The sequence below is a fragment of the Tachyglossus aculeatus genome, chromosome 21 (genome assembly GCF_015852505.1).
Source record: "Tachyglossus aculeatus isolate mTacAcu1 chromosome 21, mTacAcu1.pri, whole genome shotgun sequence".
Lineage (NCBI taxonomy): Eukaryota > Metazoa > Chordata > Mammalia > Monotremata > Tachyglossidae > Tachyglossus > Tachyglossus aculeatus.
The window spans coordinates 65,201,058-65,227,441 of record NC_052086.1 but is presented as its reverse complement, the minus strand read 5'-3'; the positions used below and the strand labels follow the sequence as shown (position 1 = coordinate 65,227,441).

The following is a 26,384-nucleotide window of genomic DNA, read 5'->3' as shown; positions in this document are numbered from 1 at the left end:
TACTCTCAGCATATGAGCTTTATTTTAGTTATAGCATACTTCTGGATAATGAACTGAATAACAGTGTTACAGCATTTTCCTGTTGTCTGGTAGTGTATGATTACTGCAGGAATATCTCTTGTTAATGTTTTTCTGCCCCTAGTTTCATTTCCCAACATTTCCTTCACTTGGCTGCTCCTATACGTATGGCCATGTGTTTCTCTCAGCTGAACTTAATTGCTCTCTCTTCCTGCATTGACTGGCCTCTCAGGTTTGAGTCAGTGACTTCACCGCCTAACTGCACATTAATTTTTCCAGGTCATTGATCTATAAGGTGGACATTCAATTCTCCCACTGATTCTGGCTTCATTTCACTAGCCTCCTCACTCTATCCTGAACTGCTCAATTACCCTGTGTCTCCTCTTTCCAAGTCTACCCTTAATATATGCTCACCCTATTTCAGACTCACTGAGCCACACTACAGGGTTGTCTTTTGAATTTTACAGGGGGAAATCTTTGGCCGACTGGAAGCTTTTTCTCCCTCTCTCTAAGGCCTCTTGCTTATAGGGAGACTGCTTAAAATGAGAGTCGGTTCAGCTGAAATTTCTGTTGGGGAGGTCTATGTGAGGTGACTTAAATTTTCATTTTCAGAGTAAATTTGCTTTAGAGCCACCTTTGAAACCCAGCCCTTCTGTGCAGAATACTCTAATCAGATAAGAAACTTTTCAAAATCTGAGGTGGTACTTACGTGCAGCTTCTAATATTTTCTGAAGCTAGCCATTTCTGTAGCAGCCGACCCATTTCTGAAAATGGGACTACTAAAATGACAGGCAAGAAGTGCTGCCAGGGGAAGGAAGAGGATGGGGCACTGGAAAGCCACTGGGGAAGAGACTATTTATACTCTGAAAAACAAATCAGTTTCCACCCTAATTCTAATACCAGCCAGCTTTATAGTAGTCACAACTCTTGAGATGCAGCATGGCCTAGTGGAAAGAGCATGGGCCTGGGTTTCAGAGGACCTGGGCCCCAAACTTGGCTCTGTAATTTGTTTGCGGTATGACCTTGCATAAGTCATTTAACTTCTCCGTGCCTCAGTTTCCTCAACTGTAAAATGTGAATTTAACACCTGTTCTCCCTTCTTCTTAAACCGTGAGCCTTCTGTGGGACAGGGACTGTGTTTAACCTGATGAACTTGTACCTACTCTAGTGCTTAGAGCATGTGTGACACAGTAAGTGCTTAACAAATATAATAACAGCAATAATAATAACTTGGGTTACTCCTCTGCTGTTGTTGGGGAGGACTCAGCATTGATTTTTATTCCTACTGCATCTTTGCCTCTGAAACAGACTTAGTGTGCTGTAACTCCCCGAGGTATTAGAAGCAGGGGGTTATAGGGAACGGACGGACTATGGAACAAAATGGCACGGTGAATGATTCAGCTATTCCCTGCTCTGTCTTGAGTCTGCCTACAGGAGCTTACAGTAGCAAAGTCACTTGATTCTTTTTCAAGTTCCCTTCCTGACTCTGGGATGAAAGGCCCTCTATCACTGGATAGAGTTTCTTCTCTGCAGACCGCACCTGCCAGAAGGAGCCATCCGCGCATTGTCAGTTGCTTGGAGGATCACAGGCCACTGGAGCTGGGCAGGGGTGTCACACCATGTACGTTTTGGCCGGCTTGTGCAGAGGATGGAGGAGCCCGTGGGTCTCTCGGATGATCTCTCGATACCCGTGTGGGGCCTGAAGGCGGCAGGACCTGCAGCACACCCAGGCACACCTGCCCTCGGCCTCTGAACCAACCGTGCTCTTGTCGGACATGGGAGAAAAATCAAAGTCAGCCACCTAGATGGAAAGAAACGTGGAATCAGTTGCCCTCACCTTGGGCACGGCCTGGTTGACATTCCTCATTAATGATTTGTCTGGGAGAGAAGGTTGACCACCTTCTGAGGAATCTGGAGAATCTTTTTGGCCGTGAAGAGCCTCAAGAAACATAGTCAACACTCAATTATTCAGGGAAAGACAACAGGGTTTGTAGATTACACAGGGTCTCTGGCTTCTCCTTGATCTGGAAGCAGCATGGCTTAGTGGATAGAAGGTGGGCCTGGGAGTCAGAAGGACCTGGGTTCTAATCCCAGCTCTTCCACTTGTCTGCTGGGTGACTTTAAGCAAGTCACTTAACTCCTCTGTGCCTCAATTACCTCATCTCTAAACTGGGGATTCAGTCTGTGAGCCCCAAGTGGCACAGGGGCTGTGTCCAACCTGATAGCTTGTATCTACCCCAGTACTTTGAACAGTGGTTGACATAGTAAAAGCTGAAGAAATACCATAATCATTTTATTATTATTATTAACTTTTGGTTATTTTGCTGCTCACCAAGTTTTGGGGCTCTAGTCATCTGAAAACTGTGAATGCCAGGTAGCCAAAACTCTAAGGTGGCTGGTTCCCTGACTGGTCCTCACCCATTTTCCAACTGATTACCTAACTCCATAACCCTCCTCTCCCCCTCAGCTCCTTCTTGTACTACCTGAATGTCTTTTAAGCTCCTTATGGGCAGAGATCCTGTCTACCAACTCTGCTATATTGTACTTTCCAAAGCTCTTAGTACAGTACTCTGCCCATGGTAAGCACTCAGTAAATACCACTGATTGATTATCAATCAAACAATAATTTGGTTACAGGTTGAATATGTGGGTTGAATGAAAAAGAGGAGTCAAGGATAATGCCAAGTTTATGGGCTTGTGAAATAGGGAGAATGGTGATGCTGTCTACAGTGATTGGAAATGAAGAGGACAGGGTTTGGATGGGAAGATGACGTGTTCTGTTTTTGACATGTTTTTTAAATGGTATTTGTTTTGCATTACTATTTGCCAGGCATTGTGCTAAGCACTGTAATAGAGATAATAAGGTTGGACACAGTCCCCATCCCAAATAGGGCTCACAGTCCTAATCCCCATTTTACAGAATAGGTAACTGAGGCTTAGTGAGCTAAAGAGAATAGAAAGGGACCCAGAGCCTGAAGGGAATCCCACAGGTAGGGGGTGGAAGGCAGAGGAGGAGCTCATTGTGGGCAGGGAGCATGTCTATCAACTCTGTTATATTGTACTCTTCCAAGAGTTTAGTACAGTGCTCTGCCCACAGTAAGCTTTTAATAAATACGATTGATAGATTGATCGATTGGGTCTGTAAAAGAGACTCAAAATGAGCAGCCAGGGAGATAGGAGGAAAATAAGGAGAGGACAGTGTCAGTGAAGCCAGGATTAGATAATGTTTCCAGGAGAAGGGGGTAGTGCACAGTGTCGAAGGCAGTTTGAGGTCAAGGGGGATTAGAATGGAGTACAGTTCTTTGGAGTTGGCAAGAAGGAGATCATTGGTGATCTTTTAGTGGGCAGCTTCTCTGGAGTGAAGGAAGCCAGTTTGGATGGGGTCAAGGAGAGAATTGGAGGAGAGGAAGTGAGGGCAGCGGGTGTAGACAACTCAAGGAGTTTGGGAAAGAACGGTAGGAGGGAGATGGGGTGATAACTGGAGGGAGTCGTAAGGTCAAGGGAGGATTTTTTTTAGGATGGGGAGACATAAGTATATATGAAAGCAGTGGGAAGAAGCCAAGGATCAGTGAGGTTAATCTTGGATGTAATAATAAAAATAATTTTGGTATTTGTTAAGTGCTTACTATGTGCAAAGCACTTCTAAGCACTGGGGAGGATACAAGGTAATCAGGTTGTCCCTTGTGGAGCTCACAATCTTAATCTCCATTTTACAGATGAGGTAACTCAGGCATACAGAAGTTAAGTGACTTTCCCAAAGTCAAACAGCTGACAAGCAGCAGAGCCGGGATTTGTACCCATGACTTCTGACTCCCAAGCCCGTGCTCTTTCCACTGAGCAATTCTGCTTCTCTAATAACAATGATGGCATTTATTAAGCACTTACTTTGTGCAAAGCACTGTTCTAAGCACTGGGGAGGTTACAAGGTGAAAAGGTTGTCCCATGGGGGCCTCACAGTCTTAATCCCCATCTCACAGTCTTAATCCCCATTTTACAGATGAGGTAACTGAGGCACAGAGAAGTTAAGTGACTTGCCCAAAGTCACACGGCTGACATTTGTAGCTCTTTCCCTACAGATCATAACCAATCAATCGATCAAGAGTATTTATTGATCTTCTACTGTGTGCAGAGCACTGTACACAGTACTCACTTGGGAGGGTACAACCGAATTAGCAGACATGATCCCTGCCCTCGAGGATCTTAAAATCTAAGCTGGGGAGATGGGTGCTAAAATAAATTATGGGTAGGGAGTAGCAGTAGAGTATAGAGATACATGCTATGGGGGCTTGTGAGTTCTTAAGTGCTTAGTTGGCAAAGAAGTGTTGAAGTGGCAGTTGGCAAGATCAGAAATCAATTGGAGAAGTTCTTCTGGGGGATATGTAATTTCCGAAGGGAATTGAAGATGATGAGAGCAGTGCTCTGCTGAATGTGAAGGGGGAGGGAGTTGCAGACAGGAGGGAAGGCATGAGCCAGAGGTTGAGGCACAGTGAGTAGGTTATTTTGAGAGGAATGAAGAGTACAAGGTGGGGTGTAGTGGGAGAAGAGAATGGATAAGTAGGAGGAAGAGTGCTGATTGATGGCAGAGAAGGATAGGTAATGACTGGAGGCTTCTAAGGAAGGGGGAGAAAAGTCAACCAGGCAGAAGAGTGTAATATGGACTGGAAAGGGGAGAGGCTGAAATGTGACAGATTAGCAAGGAGGCTGGTGTGGTAATCCAGCTGGGAGATAAGTTCCTGAGCTAGTGTGGTGGCCTTTTGGATGGAGAGGAAAGGCAGATTTTGGAAATGCCATGAAGGACAAGTATGGGGTCAATTCTTTAAAAGGCACCCCAAGTTTCTACTTCAGGACTAAGAGTCCTATTGGTGGTCAGCATAAAGTGTGGACTGACTGACTTTTTGATAACTGAGTTAGTGGACCCCCACCCTCTCGTTCTTCATTAGTGCTGGCAAAGGCTCTAGGGCCTCTCTCCCTTATGCTCTGCTGACCTCTCCCCTTCCCCACCTCTCACTCGACATCCCTCTGTAAGAATCCCGTCATACCTCCACTAGGTCCTTTGGCTGTGAGGTACTCCGAAAGGTCGCATACACGATGAGGCCCAGCATCACAGAGATGAGGACGACACAAGGCAGAGCAAAAACAGCTGGGTGGATCCCTGGGAAAGAGAACGTGAAATTGTAGCTGGGCCCCAGAATATAGAGTGACACCTCTCTGAGGATGGAAGAGAATGAGGAACTTATTTGCTTTTCCATAGTCTCATCCCATGCTCAAATGGACAGAAAGAAGTTGTATTTTTCACACCAAGCTACATGAAATAGGGACAGACACTGAAGACCAGTAGGCTACTCTGTCACTATGAAAGCAATCCATGAAGAGACAGTGCACAGTGCAAAAAAGGAAAACTCAATTTGACAGCCAAAGCAAATGGGAGGATTGGATAGTTATGCAGAGAATTCAAAACAATTCACCTTTGGAGGTGGATATATATTTTTTTGTGGATTGATGGTTTAACAGTATTTTGGATCATCAGAGAAGCCCTAGACTAGTAAAAATGTAAGCACATTATAGGAGCAAATGGATGAAATTCCTTACAGTAAGAATTCTGAATTTTTAAATGCTATTTGTTCAGCACTTACTAGGTTCCAGGCATTGTGCTAGATACAAGCTAAACAGTCCATGTCCCACATGGGGCTCCCAGTCTTAATACCCATTTTACGGAGGATGAGGTAACGAAGGCACAGAGAAGTTAAGTGCCTTGTCCAAGGTCCAACAGCAGATAATGCAGAGGTGGGATTAGAACCCAGGTCCTTCTAATTCCCGGGCCCGTGCTCTATCCACTAGGCTAAGCTGCTTCTCACAATGATCTGATTGATCTGACTTCTGTTCTACAAATGTAATGCATGGAGGGCCTGTGTTATCTGGCTTTCTGGGAGAGTCTTGTAAGTGTCAACCCCTGGTCCTCGTTATTCCATCTCCCGTTACCAGCCAGGGCACAGAGCTGATGTGATCATAAACATGCCCTGGAAAAGCAAGGTGGCAGCAGGGACCAATTTAGATTGGGCATATATATACCTGTATATATGTATATATGTTTGTACATATTTATTACTCTATTTATTTATTTTATTTGTACATATCTATTCTATTTATTTTATTTTGTTAGTATGTTTGGTTTGTTCTCTGTCTCCCCCTTTTAGACTGTGAGCCCACTGTTGGGTAGGGACTGTCTCTATATGTTGCCAATTTGTACTTCCCAAGCGCTTAGTACAGTGCTCTGCACATAGTAAGCGCTCAATAAATACGATTGATGATGATTGGGCAAGGCCCATCCAATAATGAGCTTGACTTGCTGTCGAGTCGTTTCCAACCCATAGCGACTCCATGGACCCAACTCTCCCAGAGTGCCCCACTCTCCATCTGTGATTATTCTGGTAGTGTATCCATGGGGTTTTCTTGGTAAAAGTACATAAGTCGTCTACCATCTCCTCCTTCCATGCAGTAAACTTGACACTCCGTCCTCGACTCTCTCCCGTGCTGCTGCTGCCCAGCACAGGTGAGTTTGGACTTGTAGCAGATGGCCTTCCACTCACTAGCCACTGCCTCAGCTAGGAATGGAATGGGTAGGCCTCTGCTTGACTCTCCTTCCTGTAGCTGAGACTGGTAGAGTACTGGAAACTCTCCAGCTGCCATCCTGAGAGGGGAGTAAGAGCTACCGAAGAGAAATCTGGGTTGGGCACTCCAGCTCACCAGTGGCACTGACTGTGATGGGATGGTACTGATGCAGCTTGTTGACAGCATTCTGGGCCCTCACACTGAGGCAGTATCGCCCTGGCACATTGAAGGTGTGGCTCACATTGCAGGAGGTGCCGTTTACTTTCATCAAGTGGCAATCGTCTCCTTCCAGTGGGATGCAGTCCGACTTCACCAGCCAACACAAGGTCAGTGGGGGGCTGCAATTTTCAGAAGGAAAGATGCATTCATTCATTCAATTCAATCGTATTTATTGAGCACTTACTGTGCGCAGAGCACTGTACTAAGTGCTTGGAAAGTACAGAAGTTCAAAAAAAAAGCCAAAAACGACACTCAACACAGGGGCTCAACTGAGTGGGCACAATAAGAAAAATGACAGGTTGTCCAAGTGCTTGGTACAGTGGTCTGCTCACAGTAAACACTCAATAACTACCTCTGTTTTCAGTTGTCTTGTTCTCCCCCTCTACATTGCCACAGACCAAAGACATTTACTGGTCGAGCGCAAGATTTTATAAACCTGAAAAATTCCCACCTGCTTTTCTTCACGAAATGATCATAGAGATGACTCAGCTTGAAGATACTTGTTTCAAGATCCCAAAGATACACCACAGTCATGCCAGTAAAAATTTATACTTGTCCCCATGTTTTAGGCAAGCAAAAATTGCTCTTTCATCATGCTCTGCTTATAGGTAGAATTGTGTTGGACTCTATATCTGCAAAGCACCATGCAGTCATTGCAGTAATTATACTGACTAAGCCTAAGATTTATTGAGGGCAGTAATTCCCAGCAGTCTGACTTGGAAATGTCCGAGGCCCCCAACATCAGCGCTCCACCACTTTTTGTTTGTCTCAAATGTGGGTGACACTACCATGCTCAAGAGCACACCTGTGTATCTCGGGCAAATTAAAGGTGGTGGTATGGAGAAATAAAGCCCTGCTGAGTTTGCCAAAGCATCCACTGTGGTCCTCTCTGTCCTTGCTTGAGGGGGAGGAAAGGGTCCTCTGATTAAGGGACCACCCACCATACCTGGGACCATTCTCTAAGGGTGCAAAACACCTTGCTGTAAGAGGGAGAGACAGTACTCTTACTCCTCTTTAGAGAGACTCCGAGAAGGAGGGAGGGTGGGTTACTCCCTAAGGAAGCAGCATGAAGCTGCATGTCATAGTGGGTAGTTCTTGGGAGTCAGAAGGTCCTGGGTTCTAATCCCGGCTCCACCATTTGTCTGCTGTGTGACCTTGTGCAAGTCATTTAACTTCTCTGGGCCTCAGTTACCTCATCTGCAAAATGGGGATTGAGCCCCATATGGGACAAGGGACTGTGTACAACCAGATTTGCTTATATCCACCCTAGTGCTTAGTACAGTGCCTGGCAAATAGTAAGCGCTGAACAAATACCATTATTATTATTATGGAGAGAAAAGCAATAGGCAGCTATCATGCTGGAACCCAGACTGGAAAATGGGGAAGTTAAACAGTGGCCAGGTTGGAAAACAACTGCTTACCTGCCACTGATTTGCAGAGAGAAGTTTAATGTCTGCATTATGTGAGTCTCGCTGGAGCCCAAGACTTGAATACTTTGAACCGCATCTGAAAAAAAATAGAATACAGCAGCTCATCAGGGAGTGGGCATTAGCCAAAGTTTGTTCTACAGTAGGGATGAGTCATGGGAAGAATTTTAAATCCCTCTTTTTGAGAGTGCCCCACCCATTATTCTCCTGGTTATCTGGAAGTCCGGAACTTCTCTGGAATTGAATATCAAATATCTTTTATTGATTGATTGATTTTCAGGCACACCACACTGGGTGTCTGCTGAATTAGGCAGAGATTATAATTACAAAGTCAAATCACCATTTCACAGCATTTTAGGCAAGCCAAGAACATTATTTCCTTTCATCAGAAGGATGTTTGTAAAGGTCAAAGTCATTACCTTCAAAATCTTCTTGACTACATCACTTAAGCAGTTTTCAAACTGTTTTTCTTTATGCGAAGAAGACGCCCATAACTTTTTACTTTTCAGATTATCTAGAGTTTGGCAATTCACTTTTACATTTGAAACCAGTAACCGTGGGACTTTGGTTTCCTCTTCGTTTCACACAGTGATTCACAAAACCACTGGGGGCAGCTCTTAGCAGGTATTTTTTAAAAGTGTCTTGTAACAAACAACATCAAACCATTAAGGCTACTCTTTCTTGTCTCGATAATTGTGTCAGAGACTAGCTGGTGATAGTGGCTAACCTAGAAGGCTATTTTATACTGATTTTTGAAACCATTGTACTAATTTTAAGTGTAGTTGTACCATTGAACAAGAGGAACAAGGAGGTAAAGGGGAATAGCACCAGGTGATACTACAACAACACACAAGGGACAATCTTTTCTGTGCCTAAGGTGGGCCGGACTGTGGCTTGGCCTTTTCAGGCGTACACAGACTCCGAAATTAACTTCATTCACTGTCAGTAAAGTTCTTCTGTGTGTATAGAAACATACTCTCTAAACTGCTGAAAGTTATGCAGGCCCTTGGATTAGGGCTATTTACATTACCTAGTAACTCCAGCGAGGCAGTAAACTCTCCAGTTTTCTGCACTAGGCCTTTCTCGTTGGGTGACTTTTTCAACTGCTTCCATTCAGCCACAACTTTGAGATGAACTGTGCAGGTTCCAGCCGTAGAGTAATTATAATAGACAAACGAGTCTTCTGTTACCAACTGAGTCCTGGTAGTGGCATTTGACATGAGAAAACATTAGTCTTGTCCAGCGGTAAGAAATTATTTACATGACTTTGCTAATCCTTAAAAATAATAGTTAATAATTGTGATATTTGTTAAGCATTTACTGTATGCCAGGCACTGTACTAAGTGTTGGGCAAGATATGTGATATAAGTGAGAGGGAGAGCAGTTATTGAATCCCCATTCTACGGGTGAGGAAACTGAGGTACAGAGAAGTGAAATGAGTAGTCCAGAAGTGAAATGAGTAGTCCAAGGTCACAAAGCAGGCAAGTGGCAGAGCTAGAATTAGAACCCAGGTTCTTTGACTCCCAGAGCCATGCTCTTTTCATCAGGCCGTGCTTATTCCTCCTACCATTCCTCTACAAACTCCTTGAATGAGTTATCTTTACCCGCCTCCTCCACTTTCTCTCTTCCAAATCTCCCTTGATCCCCTCCAATCTGGCTTTTGTCCCCTTCACTCCACAGAAACTGATCTTTCTAAGGTCACCACTGACCATCTTCTTGTCAAATCCAATAGTCTCTAATCCATCTCAAACCTCCTCGACCTCTCAGCTGCCTTTGACACCGTTGCCTACCCCTTCTCCTGGAAACATAACCTAAATTTGGTTTCACTGATACTGTCCTCTCTTGGTTCTCCTCCTATCTGTCGGGATGCTCATTCTCAATCTCTTGTGTGGGCTCCTCCTCTGCCTCCCACACCTGAGCTCTGGGAGTTCCTTAAAGCTCAGTTCTGGGCCCCCTTCTATTCTCTCCATCTACACCCACTTCCCTTAGAGAACTAAATCACTACCACATCTCCAACACATATCCATCTCCGTTCTCTTGGGGCATGCTGCTGGATCTCTATTTTTCCTCCTAACTGTAAATGATATGCATCTGCCTGATTCCCTATTTGAATGTAAGCTTCTTGGGCAAGGATTGTGTTTTTTGCCTCCATTGTATTTTCTCAGGTACTTGGTACAGTTTTCCACACACCGTAAGCGCTCAATATACACTATTGATTGTTTGATAGGTTCATATACTGATATATGGTAGTACTCAGTACTCTGAATTGCTTCAGTGAAAATACAGCACATGAGAACCAAATGAAGTCTGATGTGTGATCTTGGGCAAATCATTTCACTTCTCTGGGCCTCAGTTACCTCACCTGTAAAATGGGGATTTAGGCTGTGAGCCCCATGTAGGACATTGACTGGATCCAACCTAATTAGCTTTTATCTACCCCAGCGCTTAGTACAGTGTCTGGCACACAATAAGTGCTTAACTATACCATAAAAAAGCCAGAAGCATAGCTTTTTGTTAGAAATAATGTAAAGTGCATTAATGTTTTTTTCCAGGTCCAAAATAATATTAATGTTAAAAGTGATAAAAACACAATAAATATGATTACATTCTCAAAGAACAATGTAAAGATGCACCAAATATGAAATATTAAAAAATTGTATACGTGCATATGTAAATATCTAATTTTCAATGTGTTATCTTTCACATCTCATTCAGCCAAAGATCTCTTGTGCAAACTAACTGGAGATCTATCATTAGCATTAAGCAAATTGAGAACACAGATTTTCCAGATTCCTCATTTCCCAGGTGCCCCTCTTCCCCACCACCCAAAAGGCCATTCTGGTCCATGTCCTTGATATGTCCCCTGCTAGACAGCTGAATCAGCCTCCTCATTGAGCTCCCTGCCTCCAGTCAATAAATCAATAACATTTATTGGATGCCTACTGTATGCAGAGCACCGTACCGAGCACTTGGGAGAGTACACTAGACTTAGAAGACATAAATTCTTGCCTTTAGAAAACGTACAGTTCAGCAGAGGACACACCCTTAAATAAATTACAGGTAGGTGGAAGTGATAGTTCGCAAGATAAGAACATAAATGTCTGAAGAAGATGTTCCAGGCATAAGAGAGAGAATGAGCAAGAGGTGGGTGGCAGGAGAGACAAAAAAGATGCACAGTGAGTAGGTTAGCTTGAGAGGAGTGAAGATTGTGAACTCTGATGCTACAGGAAAAGAAAGAGGATAAGTAGAAGAGAAAGAACTGATTGAGGGCATTAAAACCAATAGAAATTTCTGCTTGATATGGGGAGGAATGGGCAATTATTTGAGGCTTTTGAGGAGTGCAGAGATGTGTGCAGAATGATGTTTTACAAATATGATTCAGGCAGCAGTGTGAAGTATGAAGGCAGCAGAGAAGCAAAGTAGCTTCATGGAAAGAGCACGGGCCCGGGAGTCAGAAGACCTGGGTTCTAATCCCAGATTTGCCACTTGTCTGCTGGGTGGTGTTGGACAAGTAGCTTAACTTTTCTGGGCCTCAGTTAGCCCATCTGTTAAACGAGGATTAAGACTGTAAGCCCCATGTGGGACAAAGACTGTGTCCAATCCGATTACCTTGTATCTACCCCAGTGCTTATTATAGTGCCTGGCAAATAGTAACCCTTAACAAATCTCATTAAAAAAAAAGTACGGACTGGAGAGGAGAAAGCCTGGAGGCATGAAGATTAGCAATGTGGCGAATTCAATCACCAAGCCTGGATACGTTAAGTGTCAGGACCAACATGGTAGTCATCAGGATGGAGAGAAAGGGGTAGAGTCTGGAGATGTAGAGAGACAAGTGATGGGATTTGGAGACAGACTGAATATGGGGGTTGAAAGAGAGAGGAGAATCAAGGATAGTCCTCTCTGTCCTTACTTCATTCTGTTCAGATCATTTTTCTCAAACGTCAGTCTGCACATCTCTTCAGTCCTCAAAAACATTCAATGATTTCCCATTCCTCTCTGCATCAGGCAAAAACTTCAGGTCATTTGGCTTTAAGCCATTCCATCAACTGTCCATTCTACTAATCCACTCTCTTCTCCCACTACACCCCAGCTCACACTCTTCACTCCGCCCAAGTTAATTGTCCCCTAGTACCTCCTTCTTTACTCTCCCACCCCTAACCTCTTACTCATGCCCTTCTTCCTTCCAGAATTCCCTCCCTGCTTCAAATCCCCCAGGTTATTGCTCTGCCCATCTTCAAAGCTCTCTCCATTTTCCAAAAATCCATCGCTTTCAGTAGACATTTCCTAATTAAACTCCTCCTTCTCAGGTCGTAGTCATCCAACAGCCACCCTTAGCACTTATTTTTATAAACTTACCCTTTCCACTTAGGGTTTTTCTTAATTTATATCAATTTATACCTATCCCTTTTTTCTTCCGTATTTCTATCAAATGTAAGCATTTTATCTTTCTCCAACTATTTGTGTAGAGCTTAGATTGTGAACTCCTTCAGAATAGGGAACTTGTTTCTTCCTCTATTATGTGCTTAGTGTACTCTGAGCACAGATTGTTGAAATGTGCTTTAATCCTTCTAACCAAGTCGGTCAGAGGACTTCAAAAGTTGCAGGGAAGAAGAAGAGAAAGAAAGCGGGAGAAGTTTGAGTTAAGGTAACCTTTTCACAGATGCAAACCAATCAATAGAATTACCGTGCATTTAACTGTGTGCAGAACACCCATATTAATCACTTGAGGGAGTACAATATAATTAGCAGACGTGGTCCCTGCTCTCAGGGCATTTAAAATATAGCAGGCCAGGCAAACACTAAAATAAATTCAGGTATGATCTAAATTCAGGAGTGACCTAAAGACAGGTATGAAAGTGGCAAGGGGAGGAGGTGGAGGGCAGGACATTACTTTGAAATGAAGGTCTTTGAAGTTGGGGAAAGTAGTCAACTGTTGGATATGAAGGGGAGGGAGTTCCAGGCCTGAGGGAGGATGTGGGGAAAGGATCAGCGGTGGGATAGATGATCTGGAGGTAACAATAATAATAATAATGGCATTTATTAAGTGCTTACTATGTGCAAAGCACTGTTCTAAGTGCTGGGGAGGTTACAAGGTGATCAGGTTGTCTCATGGGGGCTCTCACAGTCTTCATCCCCATTTTACAGATGAGGTAACTGAGGCCCAGAGAAGTTAAGTGACTTGCGCAAAGTCACACGGCTGACAATTGGTGGAGCTGGGATTTGAACCCATGACCTCTGACTCCAAAGCCTGTGCTCTTTCCACTGAGCCACACTGCTTCTCTTTTTTCTTCCATATTTCTATCAGCAAGTGTAAGCATTTTATCTTTCTCCTCCAACTATTTGTGTGGAGCTTAGATTGTGAATTCCTTCAGAATAGGGAACAGAATAGGTACAGAGAGTAGGTTAGAGTTAGAAGAGTGGAGTGTACATCCTGGGTTGTAGTAGGAAATCTGCAAGATCAGAAGGAGGTGAACTGATTGATTGCTTTAAAGCTGATGGAAAGGAATTTCTGATAGAGGCTAAGGTGGATGGACAACTATTGGAGGTTTTCAAGAAGTGGGGGATGTAGACTGAACTCTTTTTGAAAAATGATTTGAGCAGCAGAGTGAAATATGAACTGGAGAGGGGAGAGACAGGAAGCAGGGAGGTGAGTGAGGAGGCTGAGGCTGAGGAAAAATTCCGAGCTCCCAATAAATTCTGCAGACCAAGGGAACAGATGCATGATGATGTCTATGCCTAACCCTGAATCCCCTGTTTTCATAATTATCTAATTTCCCATTTAAAAATTACCTTGTCTTGTCTTATGCTGTCTAATCATCCCCGTCTCATAGTGACTCCGTGGACACATCTTTCCCAAAATGCCACACCCCCATCTGCAATTGTTCTGGTAATATATCCATACCATTTTCTTGAGAAAAATATGGAAGTCGTTTACCATTGCCTTATTCCATGCAGTAAACTTGAATCTCCGCCCTTGGTTGTCTCCCACACTGCTGCTGCCCTGAGCAGGTGAGTTTTGACTTGTAGCAGATCGCCTTCCACTCACTAGCCACTGCCCAAGCTAGGAATGGATATGCCACTGCTTGACTCTCCCTCCCATACCCAGAGACTGGTAGAGTACTGGAAACTCTCCAGGTGCCATCCGGAGAGGGTATTTAAAATTTATCCTGTCCCAAAAGATGCTGGTAGGTAGCTAGAACTGACTCTGTATTTAGTCCCCTCTGTTTGGTGTGTGAAACTCTCCCTCACGGCACCAGAGTCCTGGACCAATAGGTTGCCTGAGTTTATCGCAGCACACAAAACTGCAGACTCTATAAAACCAGCTCTTGTTTTTTGGGCTAAATCAGCTGGCCTCAATGCCACCTGAACAAATATTTTAAAAGCTAGCAAAGCCTTGGAATTTATTCAGAAGTTACTCTGGCCCAGTTTCAATCACTTGAACCACCTTGGGGAAATTAGAAGCACAGGAGCAGGGCAAGTCTAAAAAAAAATGGTTTGAAGAAATATTATCATTTTAAATAATGAGGAAAGCAAATGAGAAAATATCACTTGGAGGCAAAATACGAACTGTATTTCAGCTTATGCAGTGGGAAAAGTATAGAAACTTGCTCTCAAGAATTAAATCTCTATAATCGAACCAGAGCAGCTGTATAGGAAAACAGCATGGTACAGTGGATAGAGCACTGGCCTGGGAGTAATAGGGTTCTAATCCCTGCTCTCCAACACTTGTCTGCTGTGTGACCTCAGGTAAGTCACTTCACTTCACTTCTCTGTATCTGTTACCTTATCTGTAAAATAAGACTGTGAGCCCTATGTGGGACAGGAACTGTGTCCAACCTGATTTGCTTGTATCCACCCCAACTCTTAGTACTGTGCCTGGCAGACAGTAAGCACTTAATGAATACCATAATAATACTAATTATTATCATTATGTGTTACACTCAGAACATAAAGGTATTTGATCAGTGTTTATAATATGTACTGAGAAGAATCAGGACAATCAGGTCGAACACAGGCCCTGTCCCAGTTAAAATTCTCTGACTTCATTCCAAATGCCTTTTAGAAGTGCATGGTTCAATCCAGCATTGCCGATTGAACAGTCTGTGAAAATGTTTACAATACAGCAACACTTTCCCTACTCCTGTGCTTACCAAAGCAGGGGGAGGGTGGGAACAGGGTCAGGGCAGCTCTAGGAAGAAGCCCAGGGTGGACTTGGTGGAAATGGGATGGGAGGGTTTGTTTTCTGAGCTGGACAGTCACTGGTGGAGTCACCAGGCACTTGGCACCACTGGTTGGATGTTTGGGCAGGAGGTAGCAGGAGAGAAGGAATGCCTATTCCCTGGTTGGATGTTTGGGCAGGAGGTAGCAGGAGAGAAGGAATGCCTATTCCCTGAATGTGGCACCCCCTTCCCTTACCTCCTCCTCTTTTATCCCCTGCCCCGCCCCAGCCCCAAGCACTACCTGATGATGGCTGGGCCCACAGCAATTGGAGGGGACCTAACAGGGATGACAATAATGATAACAACAATAGTATTTGTTAAGCACTTACTGTGTGCCTAGCACTGTGCCCTGCATGGGGGTAGATACAAGTAGGCTCCTGTCCCACGTGGGGCTCCCTATCTGGAGGAGAGGGAGAACAGGTACAGAATCCCCATTTTACAGATGAGGAAATGGAGAATGAAGTGATTTGCCCAAGGTCACACAGCAGGTAAGTAGCAGAGTCGGGATCAAAACCCAGGTCCTCTGACGCCCAGGTCTGTGCTCATGATAAACAGCGTGTCTTAGTGGATAGAGCACAGGCCTGAGAGTCAGAAGGATGTGGGTTTTAATCCCACCTCCTCCACATATCTGCTGTGTGATCTTGGGCAAGTTGCTTAACTTCTCTGGGCCCCAGTTAACTTCTCTGTAAAATGGGGGTTAAGAGTGTGAGCCCTACGTGGGACAGGGACTGTGTCCGACCTGATTCACTTGTTTCTACCCCAGTGCTTAGAACAGCGCTTGGCACATAGTAAGCACTTAACGAGTACCATAACTATTATTTCTATTATTTTGTTAATATATTTTGTTTTGTTGTCTGTCTCCCCCTTCTAGACTGTGAGCCCGCTGTTGGGTAGGGACCGTCTCTATATGTTGCCAACTTGTACTTCCCAAGTGCTTAGTACAGTGCTCTGCACACAGTAAGCGCTCAACAAATACGATTGAATGAATGAATGAATATTACTTCTATTATTATTTCCCTAGGCCTCAGTGCTTCCTGCTTTTGAGTAAGCCCCTGGCAACCTCCAGAGTGGCTATGATACCAAAGTGTAATGACAATGAATCCACAGCCAAAGATCTCAGTGGTCGGAAGGAATGGAAAACATACCCATCTCCAAAGTCCCAATTGTAGAGGAACGACGCTGACTTGAAATAGTTACTAGGATCGTGAAGAATGAAGGACGCTTGTGTTGTAGTGTCTCTGGCCAGGTGAGAGCCCTGCTTGGCCTGGCTGCTGATGCCTTCTCTCTGCACCAGGATGAGATTCCCGACTATGAACTCTGTAAGGGGAACCAATATAAAAGCAAGTTCAAGTAAAGCTAGGAGCTGGGTTTGAAACAACCTGCCACCCTGTACACTAGTCCAGTTTGGTTGGAGACCTTAATGCCACTGAGCCAGGAGCTAACTGCCTAGAAGAGTAACCTCTCTATGTAAACTGGAAGAGATCATGGGTTCTAATTCCTGCTCTGAGTAGTTGGGGTGCAATCCCAGAATCCATGGGCCTCCTCACGGGGTCCATGACATCATTACCTTGTGCTGTACAGAGCGTGATGTGTCGCTATCACTGGGCTGTGCGACTGCTGCATAGCAACAGCTGTTAATGCCAATGGCTCTTGCTGCCAGTGAGGAATGGGAAAGGGAGAGGGAGGGTTAAGGGAGAAGAGAAAGAGGGAAGGAGAGAGGGTGAGGAGGAGAGAGGAGAACAAAAGAGGGGAAAGGAAGGGCACTGGGTTCACACTGATGAAGAGTTGCCTTTATCCTCTCCCCTTGTCAGAGGGGCACACTGGGCAGTACCCCCATGGATGGGCATGGGCATCAGCAGGAGCAGCCCCTCTCCTTGACCCAGACCCTTCAGAGGTGGTCAAGAACCCCCTGCCCTTCCATCAGGGGCTGCGATACGGTCTCTGGGGCCGGCTGGCTCCTGCGCTCTCCAGTTCGGAATTGGACGCCAGCCCTCCCTGTCCACACCAGTGATGGGTTCTGGCTGGGGATTCATTTTCCTCCGGATGATGTGAGGGATGAGGAATACCTCCCTAGATCCTGCTCTTGTTTCCACTTCTGTTCTGCTCACTGCCTCTCCTCCTCCTCCTGTCCTTGCTGTTGCCCCTGCACTGGCCCTGCCCTTCCTCCTCTTCCCACCCCTGCTGATGCTCCTTTCCTGGCCCTTCTCCTTCCCCTGCCCCTGCTTCTCCTCTTGCCCTTGCTGTGGCTAATGTTCTGGTACCTGCTCCTGTCCCTCCTCCTCCCCGTCCCCCTATTGTTACTCCTGGTCCCGGTCCCTGCCTTTCCTCCTCCACATGTTCTTGCTGAAGCCCTTGTCCTGGCCCCTGCTCCCCTCTCCTGCTGCCTGCAGCCCCCTCTTTCTGTCCTGGTTCTGAGAATTTCTGAACCCATGGGAGACTCCATCACTCTGGGCAGTACAGGGTGAGGGGCCCCCGACCTGAGCGGTGCAGGGTGGGTGGCCCCAGCGGGGAGGGTCCAGCCCCATCCAGGACTGTCTGCTGCACTTCAGAGCCCCATGAGGGCTCCCAAGACTGGAGATGGAATCGGTGACCTTCTTGGGATGGATTGGTGGGCCCTGGGTGGCTGCCTGTTCTCTCTCCCCTGGGGCTCCTCCAACTCTCCCTCCCCTAGCCCAGACAGCAGTGGACCAGAGGATCCCAGTGGTTCTCTATCCTTAGCTGCAGGTTTCAGGTCAGATGACTCCTCCTTCGGCCCACAATGGGCCACCCAGAGCACATTATAGGGTGCTCAGCAGGACACCTCACCTGTGGCTCGAAGCCCTGCCTGAAAGCCACATTTGGCTCCAAAAATATCCAGATTTGGCTGGTGAGCCATGGGTTTTGAACTCCTGTCATGGGCTAATTGAGTAATTATCCCCTGCTGTGTTCTTGAGAGGGCCCCCACCTCTCCCCTGGGGGCATTAGAGTCCTCCAGTAAGGTAGGGGACAAATAGCAAGTAGAGGATCATGGGAAACATTCCTTCAAGAGAGGTTTGGGGTGGAGGGAGGAACGATTTAAGGAGCAGAACACCTGCACTGCTGAGTAGTTCCACTAGTTAAACCCCCTCACCACTGCTTCACCCCTAAACCCTAGACCCAAATCCCCTCACCACCCAATTTGCTCCCGCCCCCTTCCAACTTGGGATGGCCAGACCACGAATACCTACATAACAATTAGACTCTCCCATCCTATACACTGAGGCCCCATTTATCGCGCTCCATGTGTTTTAAGAACAGGTTGGGTCTTTCCAGCCGATACTTTAGGTTTCATATGGTTGCCTATTGGCTTTTTGTTTGTTTGAGGCTTCCTTCCCAGTCTTGTTTAAATCAAGGCAGTCTCTCCTCATTATTCCGAAGCTGATTACTGAGTTGGTGAATTTTATTCAAGCACCCAACAACTTCTCACCTCTTTCTTTCCTTCTGCCTGTCATTTCCTTGACAATTAGCACCCTAATTCAGGACAGGCAGGATCAAATTCAAATTAGGTCCTTGTGCTTCTTCTTAATTGAAGTGGTTGCTTGTGATGGTGGAAAAGAAGACTACAGCCACATTATCACAGCCTTGGATGATCAAAAGCCGACGCTGCCTGTGTATGGAGAAATTGACAAACGGGAATGAAACTCACCTGTAACATGGAGCAACGTGAAGCCTTTGGCCAACGGCTGGCATAACCAGCAGTCTGCAGGAGTGACCCAGACAGCAATGGGAAAGTCTCCTGGTGATTGTCCAGTCACGGAGATGGCTGAATTAAATTCTCCCTCGGATTTCCCAGTGAGCAGGAGTGGGCTGTAGACCCAGTGAAAGCGATATTGTTTGAGGTCATCAGGGAAGACAGCATGGCTACCGTTCCCAGCGATCAGAGTGGCAAGCACCAGCCCATCTGCACCGGTGGTGGTCGGCCCATCTGTGCTGAGATGTAGATCATACTGAACTGGGAAACCAGAAAGAAGAGTTCAGAGTGAGCAGGAAACACAGCTAACCACACTGCCTGAATACATGGAGACAAAACCAAGAGTACATTTTCCTGGAAGTAAAGGCGTTTCACCCGGTCTTGCTCCTAAATTAGGAGTACCATGAGGCCTCAAATTCTGCATTCTGAGTTATGTGACAGGTTCTGCCTGATGAGATTTGACTCTTCCCAAATGTAGTAGTAGTTGTTGTAGTAGTAGTAGTAGCAGCAACACCAGGGAAGCAGAGTGGCCTGGGAATCAGAAGACCTGGGTTCTAATCCCAGCTCTGCCATTTACCACCTATGTGACCTCTGGCAAGTCACTTAACTTCCCTGTGCCTTAATCAATCAATCGATAGTATTTATTGAGCCCTTATTATGTGCAGAGCACTGTACTAAGCTTTTGGGAAACTACAACAGAATTTGCATCAGTTTCCTCATCTGTAAAATGGGGATTCACTAAAGTGGGGGATTCTCCCCCACTTAAGATTGTGAGCCCATTGAGGGTCAGGGATTCTGTCTCACCTGATTATCTTGTACGTACCCCAGTGCTTAGAACAGTGTGTGGCACATAGTAAACACTTAACAAGTACCATAGTTATTATTAATAAAGAATACTCAGCATGGCTTCCAATGGGAATCAATTCCAAAGACTCTGAGCAGCCCAAGTTTTAGTCATGTCAATTTCAGAACCAAGGTCATTTTTGGGTCTAGAGAAAGGTAAGAGCTAAGACAATGCCTTTAGCTAATAATTAATATGCAGTGTCTTTAATCAGTTCTTTTCCCCCAGGAAATTAATGGGAGGAAAGAAAAAGGACAGCAGAGAGAAGAAAAAAGCAGGGAGAAAGAGACGTTTACATCATGGAAAGTTATATACATTAGTCAGCCCACAAACAGTTGTCCTGATTTTCTACAGAGTGATGTAGTACATCAGTGAAGCATCCCATTGCCGAGGGGGTATCTGACCTTGGAACAGCCCGCAGTGGTGTGGAAAGAAGGAACACACATGTCAGATGGTGCCTTGCCTCGGCATTAAGTGGGGTGAAGTTGCATTGAGAAGCAGTGTGGCCCAGTGGACAGCATAAGCCTGGGAGTCTGAAGGACCTGGGTTCTAATCCTGCCTCCGCCACTCATCTGTTGTATGATCTTGGACAACTTAACTTCTGTGCCTCAGTTACCTCATCCGTAAAATGGGCATTAAGAGGTGAGCCCTATGTGGAACATAGAATGTGTCCAACCCAATTTTCTTGTAGCTACCCCAGCGCTTATTACAGTGCCTGGCTCGTAGTAAGCATTCACAAAATACCACTAAAACAAAGCCCAACATTGGCAGGGCTGCTGTTGGGGGGGCAAGAGGAGCACAGATAGGGTGGGCATCACTTGAGTAGCAGTCCTCTTTGCCTGAGAGAACCAACACTCCCTCATGACTTTCCCTCTCTCTGGTTCTTGGAACATTTTTTTGTCAGGGGAGTTGCGAAGGGATTTTTTTTCCCTTTATTGCATTTTACAAGCTCAGTGGCACCATAGACTAGACAATAACGACTTATAAATTGAAGAACATGTAATCCAGTTGCCGGAAGCTCACTTACTGAATGCTCAGACTACTCCCCAAACCTTTGCCAATCCTCCTCTCCCACCACCCACCCCATCCGCAGAAGACCAGAACTCACATCCTCAGGCAAGGAAAGAGCAGATGTAGCGGACACAAGGGAGGTGTAGATGGCAGAGGTGTCATGCTATAAATAGAACTCTAAACTGAGCGGTCAAAAAACAGAGCAGGGGAGAGAGGAAGAGACAGGGAGAGGGGAAGAGGAAGAGAGAGAGAGAGAATTGAAGAGAGACAGAGAGATCCAAGCTCAGAGGATCAGCCTACGATTCTGCTGGTGGCCCCCAGTATATGGAAAAGCTCTGAACAAATCTCAAATTTAAATAAGCAGATTAAAACTGTACATTATGTCACCTCCTCCCCAGAGATAAATTTGTATTCCCAGGAGTTGAGATTCTCCCTAGCAGTTTTGGGCACAGGCCTTCTGTTCTATCTTTTCAGTCCCCAAATTGCATAAGTCAATTTGGGTTCTTTTAAGAAGAAAAAGAGCTCAGAAGTTTAAGAATGATGTGCAACATCTTCACCACCTATAGCAGTCCCAGCCTGCATTTGATGCTTAACTATGGCCTCTCTCTAGGAGACACGGGCCTTAAATTCATTCATTTCATCGTATTTATTGAACGCTTACTGTGAACAGAGTTTGTACCAAGCGCTTGGAAAGTACAATTCAGCAACAGGGTAAGCTGAGTCTCCTGATGAAGATCTGAATTCACCTCCCTTTCTCATGTCTCATGAAGTATAAAACTGAATTTGCCTAGTCCATAGTTTAGCCACTATGTCAGGTCTCAGTTTCTTCTGTGGATGATATTGATCTAGCATTCAAGAAAGGGCGGTGGTTAATAAATGATGGTTACTTGTAAATGATCAAATAATATGAAGTGATGTAGTAGGTGACATCACGGAGGTTATATCATCCAAACAAAATGCATTCAAGTTTGGAGAATTCCAGAGAATTCCAGGGGATTCCAGCGGAAAGAGCATGGGTCTGGGAATCAGAGGACCTGGGTTCTAATCCTGACTCCACCATTTGTCTGCTGTGTGATCTTGGGCAAGTCACTTAATTTAGTTCTCTCATCTGCAAAATGGGGGATTAGACTGTGAGCCTCAGATGGGACACCGACTGTGTCCAATCTGATTAGCTTGTCTCTACCCCAGTGCTTAGTACAGTGTCTGGCACATAGTAAGCTCATAATGAGTACTGTTAACAAAATAGTTAAAAGATACATTTGATGCTTTTAAGAAAAAGGTGAACAGTTAGCAATATTTTTACAAATTTAAAAGGGAAATTTTAGCCTCTGAGAGTAATAAAGGTACAACAAGACTAAAGGACTGGATCAAGAAATCCCTCAGAAGCAGCATGGCTTAGTGGAAAGAGCCCAGGCTTGGGAGTCAGAGGTCGTGGGTTCTAATCCCCGATCCGCCGCTTGCCAGCTGTGTGACCTTGGGCAAGTCACTTAACTTCCCTGGGCCTCAGTTACCTCATCTATAAAATGGGGATGAAGACTGTGAGCCTCACATGGGACAACCTAACCTTGTATCTACCCCAGCGCTTAGAATAGTGCTTGGCACATAGTAAGCCCTTAACAAATACTATTATTATTATTATTATTATTATTATTATTATTATTATCAAGGTCTTTCTGAGATTCAAACTCAAGCCCCTGATACCAAAGTCAACAATTTTTCCCTTTAAGACATCCCAGCAACATTGTTCGGAAGGCGTGATGCTGACATTCCCATTCGGGAAAGATGCAAAATTAAACCAGATTTATTTGGGGCTCTGCCTCTTGAATAAACCAAGACAATAAAGGAAAGCAGCATGGCCTAGTGGATAGAGCGTAGGCCTGGGAGTCAGAAGGACCTGGGTTCTAATCCCTGCTCCACTATTTGTCTGCTGTGCAACTTTGGGCAAGTCACTGAACTTCTCTGTGCCTCAGTTACCTCATCTAAAAAATGGCGATTAAAATTGTGAGCTCCATGTGGGACATGGGATGTGTCCAACCCAATTTATATCATCAATCGTATTTATTGAGCGCTTACTATGTGTAGAGCACTGTACTAAGCGCTTGGGAAGTACAAATTGGCAACATATAGAGACAGTCCCTACCCAACAGTGGGCTCAATTAGAACAGTGCCTGGCAAATGGTAACCGCTTAACAAATGCCATTAAAAAAGGGAAAAGGCATTTTTAAGGTTCTGGTGGGTCCTGTATAGTAGAAGGTGGGCAGCTCCACCACAGCCTCAAACTCACCTGCTTCAGTGTCACGGCTTGCTGCAAGAAGCCAGCCTTCACTCCATCTCTCATCTTCTCTGGAGTGGCTATGTGTTCCTAACTCTGTATGCCCCTAGACATTGCCTCCCCAAGCCCCATCACCAATCAATCAATCATGGTATTTACTGAGCACTTACTGTATGCAGGGCATTGTTCTAGCGCATGGGAGTGTACAACAGAGTTGGTAGATAAGTTTCCTGCCCACCACCTGGGTGACATTTATATGGACAGCTGGCAGTGTCTAAGCCAGAAGTTGCTGTGAGCCACAGTGGTCACTCTGCAGATCTTGCATCCCTGAGGGAGGGAGACCCAAAACAAATGCCCAATTTGGCTAATGAATAAAGCAGGTCTTTAGGGGAAACAACATTTTGTCTCCTTAAGAATGCAAAACTCTCCAAAAATGGATTCACCTCCATTGTACTACTACTACCACTACTAAAAATAATAACAATTATTATTATATTTGTTAAGAGCCTATTATATGCCAAGCGCTGTACTAAGCAGTGGACCAAGTACCCCCAGTTCTACAACAGTTATGCTACTTGGATATAACACTGTGGAAGAATGAGGAAATTGTGTTCCCACAGCAAACATCTGCTGTAGTGTAACACAATGGATAGATCGGCACAGATAGATTCAGGATTGAAAGAAATAGTTGTTCGTATTTGCATGGCGTTGTTCAGAGTGTGATACTGTACTCTTCCCAGCCAATGCCTCCATCTTACTGTACTGTGCCATATACCGGTGTTTTTTTCTATGTGTGTTTGCCACTTTACAGTGTTTGGTTCAGTAAAATAACTCTGAGTGGCAAGACATGAAGCATTCTGCTAGTGGAGGATACAGTGATGTAGGAATTTGTTTGGAAAAATGTCAGTCACGATAACATCTTTGAGCCATCTGCCCCCAACCCAACAAGTCCCACCGAACCATTGGTTGCTACAACATAATTTCCTCAGAGCCCGGGGTTCATAAAGAACACAGACTTTGTGACCGAGGAGAACTTCCTGTCCTTCCCTCTAGGCTGTAAGCTCATTGTGGCCGGAGAATGTATCTACCAACTCTGTCGTATTGTACTCTCTCACGTGCTTAGCACGGTGCTCAGCACACAGAAAATGCTCAGCAAATGCCACTGATTGATTGAATGATTGAGTACTAACGGTACTAAGTGGACCCTTAAAGATATCGCCATGTGGCCCAGAATAAAGTTTCACTAGCCTCATTTGTAAGGCATTCCAGCATATTCTGGCTAGACTGAGAAGGAAGGAGAGGGGGTGAGAGCCAGTTGCTGAAGACATTTTTATGACACCCTGGGTGGGAGAGAAGGATGGACCACTAAGTTTCCCTGTGAGAAGGCTAGGTGCAATATGGTTTTAAAAAAACTGGTTCTTTAGGATCTGGAGCCCTCCACATCCCCACTTTTAGGAAGGAGGTTTGTCGGGCAAGAGGGGAAGTAAAACTGAACCCCAATCTCTTCTGTCAATCCTAGCAGTAAGACTGGAGAGAATTTCCACCTCGTTTGGAAGTCCAGAAGTAAACTGACCCCATCCCCATCCACCCTTAAGAGTTAACAGGTCAATCTACCTGTTATCTTCAATGATCATTTCCTCCCTGCGAATCAAGCCAACTGGTTTTTAACAAACAGACTCAGCTAGAGGCTCCTGTAGGGAAAATAATTTTACACGTGCAAAATAATAATGAGGACGATGCTATGTCCATGACACACTCCAGGGGAAGAGAAAGCGGAGGGTGACTCTAATGCAGGCCGGCTCCTTGGAGTCAGGCAGGGCGCCTTTCCTGCCAGGTCACCCAGAACAGTTGCCCACATTCAGGAGCAGAATTCTCAACTGCCTCTCCACTGAGGAGTGGGCGGCGGGAGGGGCAGCCGGCCTTACCTGCTGCTGCTTCTGGCCTGGCCTGGGGAAGGAGGCTGAGGCAGGCAGCCCGGAGGAGGAGCAGGAGCAGGAGGAGGAGGAAGCTGAAGGCCGGGGAAGTCAGCGGGGCCATTGGCTCAGGGAAGATGGGCGAGGTGAGCCAGCTGTGGCTGTTGTTCAGCGCCGAGCAGCGGACTTGCTCATCCTTGGCTGGCTCTGGTCCTCTGCGTTGGGATGCTGAGCTGGGATGCTGCGTTGGGATGCTGCGTTGGGATGCTGCGCTGGAATGCTGAGCTGGAATGCTGAGCTGGGATGCTGAGCTGGGATGCTGCGTTGGGATGCTGAGCTGGGATGCTGCGCTGGGATGCTGCGTTGGGATGCTGCGTTGGGATGCTGATTTGGGATGCTGCGTTGGGATGCTGCGCTGGGATGCTGCGCGGCGGGCGCCGATGCTGCCACCTACTGTCCACCTGAGATCCCTGCAAGCCCCGCTCCTCCCTTCCGCGCATTCCCTGCCTCATTCCAGAATCCGGAGCCTCCCCTTCTCTCCTCCTCCATCCCCCCTCCCAACTTTTCCTGACATCATCCTCGAGGGTGGGGTCCGGGGTGGGGGGAAGAGCTGCAGAAAAAAAAAAGTCTCGAAAGGAACTGGAGCCGCGTTCTTCCTGGTTTCTTAATATAAACCCATTAGGGAAGTTGTCCAACCTTTTATTATTTTTTTTTTGTATGTCTATGCGTTCGTAGTTGCCTTTCGTATTCCCAGATGACATCACCAGAGGCTGAAAAGATCGATGCGGGATCCACAGTCCCATCTCCTCCCTGCACTCGCAAAAATGGTCCCTTGTGCAAGGCTAGTTTGCTGATTGCAGCATCTATCCCTACCGTCATTTTTTTTGCCTCTTAAGAAGGTATGTGGCCTAGTGGAAAGAGCACGGATTTAGGAGCCCAGAGACCTGGGTTCTAATCCCAACTCTGCCACCCACCTGCTGTGTGACCTAGGACAACTCTGCCTCAGTTTCCTCATCTGTATAGTGGAGATTCAATACCTATTCTCCCTCCCACTTAGACTGTGAGACCCTTGAGAGACAGGGACTGTGTCTGACCTAATTATCTTGTATCTACTCTAGGGCTTAGTGCAGATCTTGGCCCAGAAT

General features: G+C 45.7%; 1 protein-coding gene and 1 non-coding gene across 2 annotated transcripts; both read right to left on the bottom strand.

Moving 5' to 3' along the window:
- TMEM130 (transmembrane protein 130) lies at positions 1–25,541 on the bottom strand. Its single transcript, XM_038763096.1, has 8 exons — positions 25,252–25,541; positions 19,158–19,463; positions 16,639–16,810; positions 9,304–9,473; positions 8,268–8,352; positions 6,763–6,965; positions 5,058–5,170; positions 1–1,819 (listed from the first exon to the last, which is right to left on the bottom strand). Exons 1-8 carry the CDS (start codon positions 25,361–25,363, stop codon positions 1,631–1,633), a joined length of 1,350 nt encoding a protein of 449 aa, XP_038619024.1. The 5' UTR covers positions 25,364–25,541; the 3' UTR covers positions 1–1,630.
- On the bottom strand, positions 6,579–6,716 carry LOC119942961. Its single transcript, XR_005455452.1, has one exon. It is a non-coding gene; the product is annotated as a small nucleolar RNA SNORA7 (small nucleolar RNA).
- Positions 25,542–26,384: the final 843 nt, after the last annotated feature.